Here is a 13,344-nt window from a genome sequence, read left to right on the forward strand (position 1 = left end):
ACATAGTGAGTTCCAGGTCAGTCTCACCTGCATAGTGAGACCCTGACTCAAAAAAACAAAAAAAAAACCCCAAAACTGTACAAACTAAGTCATTAGTTTATTTATTACTAAGAACACTGTAGGCACATTACATTATCTAACAGGCCATGACTGTTAATGGAAACTGGATTTAAAGTCAAGTCCTTACCATTTTCTATGCATGTGTTGAAGTTACTTATAGATCTATTATCTCTCCTCATCATTTCCAAATTTTAAGTTTAAAGGTAAACAAGTCACTGTTACTTACATATGAAGGTTATTTTTTTACTATGACACCACCAGCAAGAAATTCATTTCCGTGGTTTTGTAAATTTTAGTCAAGAATATATAATAAGCCAGTCATACTTCTAGGTTCTTTAGTGTGACTGTGCTAGAACTAGCACACTGTGACCAAAGGACTAGAAAAGCAAAAGTCACATCGTATAAAAAGAATCAAATTTTTCTCTCCTGAAAATACCAAGTCTGTATGGTTTTACCAAGATCTGGCTGTGCTATCTGTTGCAAACTGTTAAATCAAGTGTATTATCTTCTCTGTGTACAACTCACAGCATGAATACCACTGACCTAAACTGCCAACAGATTTCCTCTAGCAGAAGTAAAAGTTCTATAATCTTTTTTCATTTGATATTTAGTTGCACTCTTATAATAAGGAAAGCCAAGACTGCACAGAACTCCCTGCTGGCACACACTGGTTCTGGAGCATATGGTCCAAGGAAGGAAAAGTACTCCCATAATGACCCCACCAGTCAGATGAGTCTTGCCTGACAACTGGTAAAAGGGTTTATAGTAAATCGTGTCTCTTGATACTCAGAAACCGAGGCACCAAGGCAAGGACTCACAGGTAAGTAAAGGCAAAAGCAGTGCCTGTCAGTTCTACACTTGAAGGCTTAGAGACAAAAGATAAGAACAAAAAGAAGTCCCCATCTCTCCTAATCAGCCTTTTTCTCTTCCACTGTATTTCAAAACTTAGTAAAAAATGGAATAGAAGTTTAATCATTTTAAACATGCCTATCTGTACCTGTTTATAAAAGGAGAAATTTTCAGTAGAGACAAGGCACTCCCTAAATGACAGCCATTAAAAACACCTCATGCAAAAGGACTGTAATCAGCATTCATAAACTCTGGGTAAATCATCAGATAATAACATGTTTTCCTATATGTCAGTTTTCCAACCTACCATTAGACTGTATGAAGGAAAAACACCCTCAATTATGTGACATGGTAGAGAAAGAACTTGAAGAAAAATTGAACAGTGATAATTACATTTTTTTCTGCTAAAAAGCAACTAGAATATTCAAATAAAGGAAGAATATTCTCACTTTTTAGCTGGGGCTGTTTTCTGCAAATTCCACATTTTCAATGTGTGATCCTCTGATGCTGTTATCAAAACAGGCTCAACTGGGTGGAAAACAAGGGCTCGAATGCCATCAAAGTGACTTCTTAAAGTAAACTTAGGGTTCCAAGTCTTCCTCAATGCATCTTTATTATTTGCTATCTGTTAAAGAGACAAAAAAAGATTTTTGTACATTTAGTTCAGGATAAGACAAAAATCCTTACACTCCAACATTAATTCTTACTGACTTAAACCATCACACTGTGCATTCAAAACAATCAATTTTTAAAATGTTAAGTAACTAAACCAACAGGTAAAATTAGCAGGGGTTTTCTTTGAAGAATAAAGAAATGTATAAGATGAAACTTAACATAATTCAATATAAAAAGCAGATCAAATAGTAACAGATAATACATCTTTGCTAGTATTACAGTTCAGATCACGCATATCCCACAGAGGTCGACGTGCTGAAGTCTTGGTTGCCACCTGTGGCACTACTGGGAGGCAGTACAATCTTTATGAGGTTGGACCTAATAGAAAGACCTAATAGAAAGATCTGCTTTTGAAAGAGATATCTGGACCACGCTCCCTCTCCTTCTCTGCTTTCAGGCCAGCATGAGATGAACAGCTTCCTCTACCACATGCTGCCACATGATATAAGCTGGTCCAAAAGCAATAGGACAACTGACCATGTATTGAAACTTCTGAAATACTGAGCCAATTGGTTATCTCATGTGTTTTGTCACAGTGACAAAAAGTCAACAAACACAATTAGGATGCTTTTAAAAACAAGCAATTCAATCTAAATTATAGTATAGACAGTTGTATTTGTTTTGTTTCGTACTGGGGATTAAACCGAGGGTCTTTGCAATGAGCTACACCCCAGTTTTTTTGTATTTTGAGACAGAGTCCTACTAAATTGCTAAGTTGCCTGGGTTGGGCTTGAACTTGTTATCTTCCTACTTCAGCACCCCAGTGCTGGGATTACAGGTGTGTGACACCATTCCTGCTAGCTGAAAAGTACAATTTTGGGTAAAAGGTGAAAGATTAAATTAACTTTAAACCTGCTAACATTTTTAAACACAATCATACTTTTGAAGTTTTCAATACTACCTAATAAAAGCTAAATTTTATTCACTGAACTATAAACAAGGTTTATAAACTAGAAATAGGAAATGTTAAAAACAATCATATTACAAAAAATATATTCTGTTGGTAAAAAAAAAAAAAACAAACCCATTTTGTTCTTTTCTGGTAACTTCATCTCAACAACTGAAAAAACATACAACTAATACAAAAACTGAAGTAGCTGTTATTTAACTGTACACTAGCACTATGTATGACATCTCCACCTTCAAAGGTTAACAATCACACCAGGTATAAACAAGAGTGGGGTAAGTACTGGTAATACATTGGAGAATTATTACCATAAAATGACAAGGAAAACAGCTATACTAACAAATATTTGCTATTTTGAGCATTATTCAATATTTAAAACATTATTCTAAATACTTCAAATGCATTGACTCAATCCTCAAAATAATTATGAGCATTATCCTCACTTGATGAATCAGGAAAAGACACACTTCTCATCTGCCCAAGGAACCCTGCCTAGAATCAAACCCGAGCAGTTTGGCTACAGATGTCACAATCAATATAAACTATACTATAGAATCCAGAAGTTAAGAGAGATACAGAATAAATCAGATAGGATGTGTCACAGAGTGATAAGAGATCACCAAACACATCATGCAAGGAACTGCCACTGTAAGAACTGAGGTTGGTTATTCCAGAAAAGAAAAATTAAGTTCAATCATGTTTAATCTTGTTTCAGCAGCTTAATAGTTTTCATATGCAGAAGAAATGAAATTCTTTATGAATGGGTAGGCAGCCACCAAAATGGTTCCCAGTCAGCTCCACTTCCTCATACTTACACCTCATTAGCACTCTCTGAATAACACAGGGTTGGTCTATGTGTCCAACAACATACAGCAGAAGTGATAACAACTTAACTCCAAAATGAGGCTATGAAATCATCTGTCTTGGGTGCTCTTTCTCTCTTTTCATATGTACTCATACTAAGAGAAGGCACCTTACTATGTAGAATAGGCCATGAAAAGGCTTGGGAAGAATCAGGGCCTCTCAACAACTAAATAAAGAGCTTGGAAGATTTCCACAGCTCAAGTCTTCAGATGAGATTACAGGATTTGCCAACTCTTTGAGGGGTTAGTAGACAGAGAACAAAAGTTATCTAATGGGAATTTCTGCTTCTTTTCATGATGAGCTAGATAATTTGGATGACTTCTGTACTAATTACAAGTAGAAAACCATATAAAACATGGAGAACCAACAAAATAATGAAGAAAAACCAACATGTCAAGGAAAGGACACAGGCCTAACGAGATAAACCTTATATTTGGGGTTGTTTGCTCTGAGAGGTGTTTACTGATTTTGCAAGGATGGGTGAGAGAGACAAGCAGTGCTTTTGATGGCACTTCAGTGTCGCAGGGATACAAAGTGGTACTGAGGACCTGCCAGTAGAGTGGGGTTTGGTGAATCACTTTGCTTTGGGTTAAGATTTCAGAGGGTTATATCCTGAAAATAAAGGTGAACTGGAAGAAGCCAAGGCCCTAGAGGGACTGCAGATAATCTTTAGATCTCCTCAAGAATTGAATATGAACTGTAGTGATTGCAGGTTTCTAATAGCTGTAGACATCTGAGAAAAGAAAATTAAAATATATATTCTGCAGGAAGATATTGCCATATGTCTGAATAATAGTTATTTCAACACAACAAAAATCATGCATATAAGGAGCTAAGACAATATAAAAGTAGAAACAATACATAATAGTATTACAATTAGTTTCCAACTTTAATCATGCTTACAATATTCAAGAAGATAAAAGATTTTAAAAACTGGAAATTTTAAAATAACAATAACGAATGACTCTAGAAGCAAAATGTGTAAAACTCAATACGTGAGTTTAACTATAGATCAGATTATAATTTCAATGTTAACTGAAAACTAGATGAGTTAAAAAATTAACGAAAGAGCACAGAAGGCAAAGGCTACAGAAAGAAAGTATAGCACACATAAAATTAGGTTTCAGAGGGAGGAAAAAGAGGTAGGTACAAAAACAATATTTGAGAAATTTACAAAATTAATGAAAATATAGACCCCTGAAGATCTAAGAATTTCAAGAAGTTTAAATAAAAGCAAACCTTGCCGGGGATTTAGCTCAGTGGTTCAGTGACCTGCCTTGCAAGCGCAAGGACCCAAGTTCAATCCCCGGTACCAATAAATAAATAAATGAACGAATGAATGAATGAATGAATGAATGCAAACCTTGCCAAACAATAAAGAAATAAACAATATCAAAGAAAATAAAATCAGACTACCATTAAATGGCCCAAGCAGAAATTGTGCTTTAGTAGAAAACTTAAAAAAAGACAATAATGTTTAAAATCCAAAGAGAAAAAACACTTCTGCTAATTAGAGATTCAATGTGATATAATAATTAATCCACTCAAGCTAACCAAAGAATTTAAGAAAATCAAACACTGAAAAAACGGCACCAGCAGACCTCACTAAAAAGAAATATTAGAAGAATTCTTGGGTGATCCTACCTGGATGGGCACACGTGCAGAAAATAATGAAATAAAGCAAAATATGTAAAGGATGAATAAATTAATGGGTGACCCTAACTGAAAACAGAGTATATAAATAAATGAATCAAACAGAAGATAAATATATATATTTGGGGGGGGGTACGGGGATTGAACTCAGGACCCTGCGCATGCAAGGCAGGTGGCAGAACTACTGAGCTAAATCCCTGGTCCGAAGATAAATATATTTAAATATATATAACAGAATGACACAGTAGTACAGTAGGAGTTAAATAAGAGTTAAATATATTCTTAGGTCTTTGCATACAAAATTTTTAAAGGTTTTGTAGAAAGGTAGCCATTAAAAAGTGCTAAACTTTGGGGGGTTGCTGGGGATTGAACTCAGGATCTTGGACTTTGAGCAGAACCACTGAGCTGAATTCCTGGCCCAAGAGTATATAAACTTTAAGTACTAGAAGAGTAGAGGTTTGAATAATAAATATAATCCCCAAACAGTCCAGAGAGAGAGAGAGAGAGAGAGAGAACACAGGATAGGTGGCAAAATAGATGGCAGACTTAAAACCAAATATATTACTAATTACTTTTTAAAAATGGACTGAATTGCTCCATCTAAAATTAAAGGTTGTCAAAAATTAAATGAAAAAAGCAAGAATCAACTAAATAGTGTTTTTTAAAGATAAATGTAAAATATGAGAATATAAAAACATTAGAAACAGAAGTCATTTAAAAAAAATCTTTATCACAAATAATGGAGAGGAGTGCCAAGACCCCATAGATTAGAAGATTATTACACTAGCTCTGGATGAGGAAAAAATAACCAGGATGCAAAGGGTGAAGTGCCTGTACTTCAGAACCTGTACGATGGATTTACTACCGGAATGAACACAGAGCTGGACTTCTGATCTGCAGGAAGACAAGCAGGTGATAAGAAACACTTCATTATCTACAGAATGGTTTGCTCAGGCATCTGTCCTACATGCTCCAGACAGCGAGGCTGCTATAGATGCGACACCATTTCCCCAGCAGAGAGGAAAAACTATCAAAGCGGAAATATTTTAACAAAATGATAAGACAGATTATAAATACTTTACCTGTGAAATAAGCAACTAGAAATATATTTAAAAAACAATTGTGCTTAGAATTAAATAAATGTATACATAAAGGTACAAAGATTACATTTTTGTTTCACATCTCTGACGGGTCAGCCTTAACATCTGGAAGGTATCTGGTATAAATCCATGCCTAACAATAATTAAAATCACTTCTCAACAGGACATTGGTAGATATACTGGAAAGGCAAGAGAAATACTGTTATTAGAATTTCACATAATCACTAGTACACTAAAACAAAATCCAAACTTGGTAGTGGAAAAAGAGAATTCTTTCCCCTATCTAAATATGCAAACTATCCTGGCTGGTGGATTTAGATAAAGTCTGTAATTTTAGTCCAGAGCTTATCTTCATATTTTCAAAGTTTGCAATTAAAATTGAACCAAAGCCTACCCTTACAAATAGGTTTATACCACTGGCATTTTTTTCTATAAAGTCCACATTTTATTTTCAAAAACTGAGTAAGAACATAAAAGAATAACACTACTACATACATCGTAAGCTAGTGAATCTGCTTCATTGGCCACAGTGAGGCCTGCTAATTCTCCAAGTCCCAGTTCACTTTCAAGTGCTTCATCTGCTCCCATGATGAATGACTTCCCAGAAGAAGGAGGAAATGTCAGGGCTTCCACTAAAAAGGAAAAGACAAAGGAAAAAAACAAAACAAAAAAATCTCTTAAAGAGTCAACCAGTAGTCTCATATGCTTGTGTTAAACTTCTTATAAGGATATTCATTCTAAAATAGTTTTAAACATAATAAAATTCAGTGAGCAGAAAATCTTGAAGAGCTAATTGCTTTTTCCACATCTTCTCCACAGCTAAAGGCATCATCTAACTGGAAGAGTAAGACATGAAACAAATCTAATAGTTTATTATCCTTTCCCTTTCACTATATAGAAAAAAGGCACTAAGAAAAGTTTTCCCACTTGATACTTCATGTTAATTGCCCAATAACATCTATCATTTAATATATATGAGGAGTATTTCTGAACATTGCTAATCTCATTCAAACTAAAATTAACTCTATAACCTAGAAGATCACAGACATTTTCAAATAAAAGTGATTAAAATTATGAAATGTTCCCAACACAAAATTATTATATAGTGTTAAAAGTCAGGATTATCTGGGAGGCAGGGAAGCGGCAGTAGTCAGAAAAAAGGCAACATAGGCAGGACTCCTAGGGCCGTGGTAATGCTCTACCTTATAACCCAGGATGGCGGCACAGATGGGTGACAACTCTGACTGTGCGATAATTCAGTGAGCTAGATCCATACAACTTCAGCACTTTTCTGTAGGCGATAGTTTATTTCATTAAGAAAATTTATGAAAAATTCTTTTAAGTCCACTTTCATTAGGTGTCAACTGTGTTTGAAGATAGTTTTATTTTATAATAAACTTTAAAATTCTTGCTTTGTAACCCTGAATACAGCAGTTCAATTCCTTCAACAACCATCATATGCCAGGTGTCGGGCACACATCTGTAATTCCAGCACTTGGGAGGCTGAGGTGAGAGGATCAGACTGAGGCCAGCCTAGGCTACATAGAGAGTTCAAAGATAGCCTGAACTACACAGTGAGACTCTGTCTTAAAAAAGAAAAAGAGGCCAGGGATTTAGCTCAGTGGTTCCACCGCCTGCCTCGCAAGCACAAGGTCCCAAGTTTGATCCCTTGTACCCAAAAAAACAAACAAACAAACAAACAAAAAAAAAAAAAAAAAAAAAAAAAACAAAAAAAAAAAAAAAAAAAAACAAAAGAACACATCAAACAACTATCATAGAAGAAACCAGTTAAAAGTCAAATTAAAATAGATTTTTATGTGGTCAATAATAAAATGTCACTCCTTATAAGTGAAAATTATTCTGACAGAGAAAGTCTATGAATTGTTTTCTAAATGTGGTTACTTTATTGATTGATGACAAACATTTATGAGTAAATTAGATGAATTTAATAGTTCAAACTCAATTTCTACTAGAGGTAAATTAACTTTTCCCTAAGAGAAAACTCAATTGTATTAATTAGTTCATGTAGAAAATTTAATTTACAAGATGTTTTCCAGCACTATATCCAATCATATCTAATAATAAATATTTGTTGAATAAACAAGTTACTTGCTTTTCAAAAAAGTGGCAGATACTACTGAAAATCCTTGTCAGAACAGAAGTCTATATTCTAAGACATTATCAAGCCACTGTAAAATATACCAGCAACAATGAAAACTGAGCTACCCAAAATGCCATACATCAAATGAGAAATTCTCTAAATATTTACTAATATAGAGTGGGGATTTTAAAAGTCAGAACAGCAATATTTCAGGCCAAAATTAAAAACAAATGACCCCTAGAGCTAGGTCTTCATAGGTGATGATTGCTTGTCTGTTTCCATTTCTAACACTTAAAGATAACTTTGTTCAGATGTGAGATTAAAATGACTTAAAAAAAATATGCTAAAACTCCTGGGAATGATTACACAGAAAGTGTGAGCCAATTTAACTAGCACTCTAGAAATGGCTATGTAAAACTGGAAAACAAGGAAAGCCACTACCTCCTCACACCCCAGTGGGTGGTCAACAGCTTTGGAGGCTGAACAGAGTGCAACTGTGGGAATCAATGTCATTTGTTCTCTATGGCCTTAGAATTTGAGATTTCAGAACTATTGGCTCTTCTCAGCTTTTATTAAATTACTTAACCGTGCCTCTTAAATATGAGACTTTAAAGTAACGTAAGCACAGAGCAAACACAAGCTACCAACACTTTTTCTGAAAGTGGACTGAAGAACAAGTAGCATCAGTCACAGGCAATTAAATATTCAATCTACTCTTTCTCCCTCCTCTGCCATCTCCTTCTCTTGCTCTCCCCTGTCCCCAGCCCATCTTGAGGGGATGGAGCCCCAGGCCTGTGCACATGAGGCCAGAGCTCTACCACTTAGCTATACTCACACTTCCAGCCCTATGTATGATTGTATAAAACGAAACAGAGGGCCAGGGATTTAGCTCAGTGGTTCCAGAGCCTGCCTCACAAGCACAAGGGCCTGAGTTCAATCCCCAGTACCAAAAAAACAAAAACAAAAAACAAAATAGAATTAATCTATAAAATGACTAATGTAAAAAGTGTATGCATGTAGACAGGGACTGAAAGGAAAGAAGGAAACAGTAAATGTCACAAGACTTTCAGGTAACTTTTCTCTTTTTATCATTGATAAACTGCTTAAATAAAATATTTATGTAAATCTCAAAGTAAACATTTTCTAAGCCGGGCATGGTGGTGCACGCCTGTACTCCCAGCACTCGGGAGGCTGAGGCAGGAGGATTGCTGTGAGTTTGAGACCAGCCTGGGCTACATAGTGAGTTCCAGGTCAGTCTCAACTACATAGTTGAGACCCTGTCTCAAAAAACCAAGGGGGAAAAAATTTCTAACTATATTTAGATGCTTAAATTCCACAATGTTGAAATGGTACACATAGGTCTCACTACATGGGTATCTGCAAAGCTAGGGAATATTTTACACCAGAATTTAGGGTTGTCTTTTTTGAAGTTTATGCTCTTTCCAAAGTCATAAAGACTACAGTTGGAACCAATGCTCCTTGGATGTAAGAAAGTTTACATCTGGGGAATACTACGCATATCACACATGTGCAGAGGAAAATTCTCTCTACTCTAGGACAGTCCTTTCTAATAACTGAATTTACACTTGTATATCCAAGTGCTTTCCGTCCTCCAGAAAGTCCTAAATACTTACCTTCATCTGCCCTATTAATTTCATGTTCAGGAAGCCTGGAACAGCTGGGTCTGGAAGGTGAACCCACAGATGGCTGCAATGAAGGAAGTTCATCAACATCTCTCAAATTAGCAAGCATATCTTGTAGTTTTGACCTATTGGGCCCTACCCAAAAAAAAGGGAAGAAGGGGGGAGAAAGAGAGGAAAATAGAATTATCCAACTGCATCAAAATGGTGCTTATTTTACATCAGCTATGTTTACCTTTAAATATATCCTAGCCCATTGATTAATAAGAAGCATATTCCATTTTCAAATTATTTTAAAGTTGATTATTTCCTTAAAAGAACTGTATTTTACATTTTTTAATAAATTAAGCAAATGGTATCATTATTTGCATGAAAAAGAATACACATATCTTACTTGAATCACTAAAAGTCATATTACTCTATAATCCAATCATTGAATAGTGTTCTAAATGAAGACAGAAACGATAGATTGTGAACCTACTGTATACTTAATTAAACAGTAATATCCCTGATTAAGTTGCATTCATTCCTTACATCCTGAAGCTATGACACCCAAGGTGAGATCTCATGCCCTATCAATTACTTACCTGAGCTTTGATTCTTCATTCTCCCACATCCCTGTTTTGACTGTTTTATATAGGATAGAGGCTGAAACAGATCTTCGGTAGTTTTTCCTGTTATAAGTTTAATTAAGAATGGGAAAAATCTTACCCATAGTCCATTATGTTTTTTTTCCCTACACCAGCAAAGAATACAGCAGCTATTTCTAAACAATTTTAACTAATACTTAGAATTATAGTTTATGAAAGATAGTACACAATTTGACTGGAAATATTTCTATACTAATTTAAAAAACACAATATTTTCCAATGACTAAGTTCAATTAAAAATATGTAGGTATGATAACTTATAAATTAATGTTTTAGATATCAATTTAAAGTATTACTTCAGTTCTCTTTTCAATCGTACATTTTAACTTGTTTCCCTACTGCTATTTTACACAGATATCAGGAACTAAAAATGACTAAAAATGAACTAAAAGTACACTTAGCTTCTGTCTACATTCCTTCTATTTTCACTGAAAGACATTAAAATTTCTAGCCCGGAGAGTCATTTTCTTCACTGTACTAAAAAAAAAATGACATGCCATACACCTGAACAAAGATCATAATTCAGGATGCAGGAAATCCAACTGCTTGTAGTAGTAGGAATAGTATTCCAGTCAAATGGTGCAGTTTTAGATCTTAAGAGCTAAATTCCAACTACAGCTATGTATCAGTATTTGATAAGAACTGATAACCAATACAGTAATAGAAGATGGATTTATATAAACCCTGGCTATCTTCCCAATCAAAAGATCTTTACATTTCAAGGTACTCATATTTATAACATAGTGACCTAAAGAAACATATCAATGTTAACTTAATCTGGAAATGATTCTTCATGTATGACATACAGATTTTCCCCAAAAATTTCAGTTTAACTGGTTTGGTTTTAGAGTCATGACTACTCCAGAAAGCCATGACATATCTTCTCTTAGTACATTTTTTAGGATTAAAATTTTTATCAGTGAATAAAATATATAAAATGTTTCCATGTTTTAATATTAAATCTTTCTCATGATTTAATCTACATGGATAGCACCAAATGATATCATTTCATAGTAATTGTTGAGAATATGCAAACATTAATAATGGACACTGACTTTTTATTGAATCAAGCTAAACATTTATAAATTCTAAGATATTTTAAATAAACATTTTAATGTTTTTAAGAACTGCCAGGTTGTAAAATAATGTCCTAACAGGTATAACTGATCTCTGACAAGTTTGAGAAACTTCAAAAAGAGAAGGGGAAAGGGAGCATATCTCTTGCAATTTATAAATTTATTTCTCAGTTTAGATTTCAATCTTATTTTATACTATTTTCATATCTTGATGATATTGCTATTGCTTTAAAAGGAAGGTCCATGTTTATATTATTAGTGACAGTGGAAACATGAAGAAGTTGTTTAGAGTTGCACTTCTAAAACTGTGGAAAATTCTTTTTAGGGATGTCTTGAAAGTTTTGCATTTCCATTTTACATGCTTAACTAAGTATAAACTTTTCATTTGTGTAATGTGTTATATGATTCACAGGGCTAGAAATTTCATTTGGCTTGTTTTTGATGTGGCACATTTTATTGAAAAAAGGTAAGTGGAAGTACTGTCATAAATTAAATTGGCCAAAATTTTTAAATTAGAAAGCAAATACTTTTAAAAGTTATGTACTTGACACTCTGCCCTGTATAGCATATAGTGATGAGGGCAAATGAATTGTGCGTTGTAAACATGTAGAATATTCAGAGGTAGAAATTAACTTCTTTTTGTCTCCAAGACCTAAAATTATACACAATGATTTTTGTGGATTGTCAGAGGGCCACACTAGCTAAGATTTATAAATTGTCACTAGATATAAACATCATTGTAATTGAGGATATATATATATATATATTTTTTTTTTAAATGAACACTGAGCAGTATATTTGAATACATAGCCCAACAGCCTCATAAGGCTTTAAATATGTTATTGGGAAATATAGATTTTGTTTAAGTTCATAATCAAATGCTATTTAATTTCAACCCCTGAGAGCAAGTGAAAAAGCAAAAATTGAGGAGCAGAAATGAAAAAGAGTAAGTAGTTTTAGGAAAACATTGGAAAAAAAACTTGGGAGGTAATAAAAGAGATGAGATTTATGATTTACAGATACAATGTTTTCCACTTACTCTTCACCCCCTTTTTCCCCTTTCTCTCCTTTTTGTATTGTTCCTTGAGTTTGGTAATTACTCCCTGGTCCACATTCCAGGCTTCAGGCATGAGACACTGGTCTTCCTTTTCTAAACAGAGTGAAACAAATAAAAACAGCCTTTTTCAATAAAATATCGAACACACTAACACGTCTGAAAGATACAACAATGATTTTCTTCACAGCATCACTAGCTAAAAATGTCGTTATTTATCAGATCTATAAATCACACAAAATAACAGGTAAGAAAAAAGCCATCATCAGATATATGAATAACATAAAAATAAAACTAAGAAGAAATGATCATGTTCCTGATTAATATATTTGTCTTGAAAGAGACATAAAAACCTAGAAACAATTTCAATGACTTTGCATAAATTAAACTCAAACACTTTTAAGGAATCTCTCATTTTCTAAATTCTATTAGTAAAACTCACAAAAAACCCTTCATACTAATTTATGTGATGAGAAAAGATTACTAAGAGATAATAGCCTCAAATAATCTTTTCATTTAAAGTGTTTTATACTTTTGATGCGTGTTCATCAACAAATGGTCATTTTTATTTTACTGGTTTTATAAATAGCATTGTGCAAATCCTAATCAACCCTCCATTAAAATTTATAGCAATTCAAATGAGTTTATAAGGAAATCCAATAATCATTATTTCAGAAAAAATATTTTATATGTACTATAAAATAATATGCTTTGT

The 13,344-nt window shown here is 33.9% G+C and overlaps 1 protein-coding gene across 3 annotated transcripts in view; it reads right to left on the reverse strand.

Annotated features, from left to right (window-relative positions):
- Strn (striatin) overlaps nucleotides 1–13,344 on the reverse strand; it is a 64,491-nt gene that overhangs the window by 15,926 nt on the left and 35,221 nt on the right. For 2 of the 3 annotated variants that reach the window (XM_033763525.1, XM_033763522.1), the window contains exons 7-11: nucleotides 12,615–12,725; nucleotides 10,437–10,523; nucleotides 9,844–9,987; nucleotides 6,604–6,740; nucleotides 1,359–1,534 (exon numbers count right to left, since the gene is read on the reverse strand). In XM_033763525.1, the coding sequence (XP_033619416.1) occupies nucleotides 1,359–1,534; nucleotides 6,604–6,740; nucleotides 9,844–9,987; nucleotides 10,437–10,523; nucleotides 12,615–12,725 (655 nt within the window). The remainder of the gene's footprint in view (nucleotides 1–1,358; nucleotides 1,535–6,603; nucleotides 6,741–9,843; nucleotides 9,988–10,436; nucleotides 10,524–12,614; nucleotides 12,726–13,344) is intronic. The other variant, XM_033763533.1, reaches the window with a different exon arrangement.

The sequence above is a fragment of the Fukomys damarensis genome, unplaced genomic scaffold, assembly GCF_012274545.1.
Source record: "Fukomys damarensis isolate Sample0158 unplaced genomic scaffold, DMR_v1.0_HiC HiC_scaffold_2, whole genome shotgun sequence".
Taxonomy (NCBI): domain Eukaryota; kingdom Metazoa; phylum Chordata; class Mammalia; order Rodentia; family Bathyergidae; genus Fukomys; species Fukomys damarensis.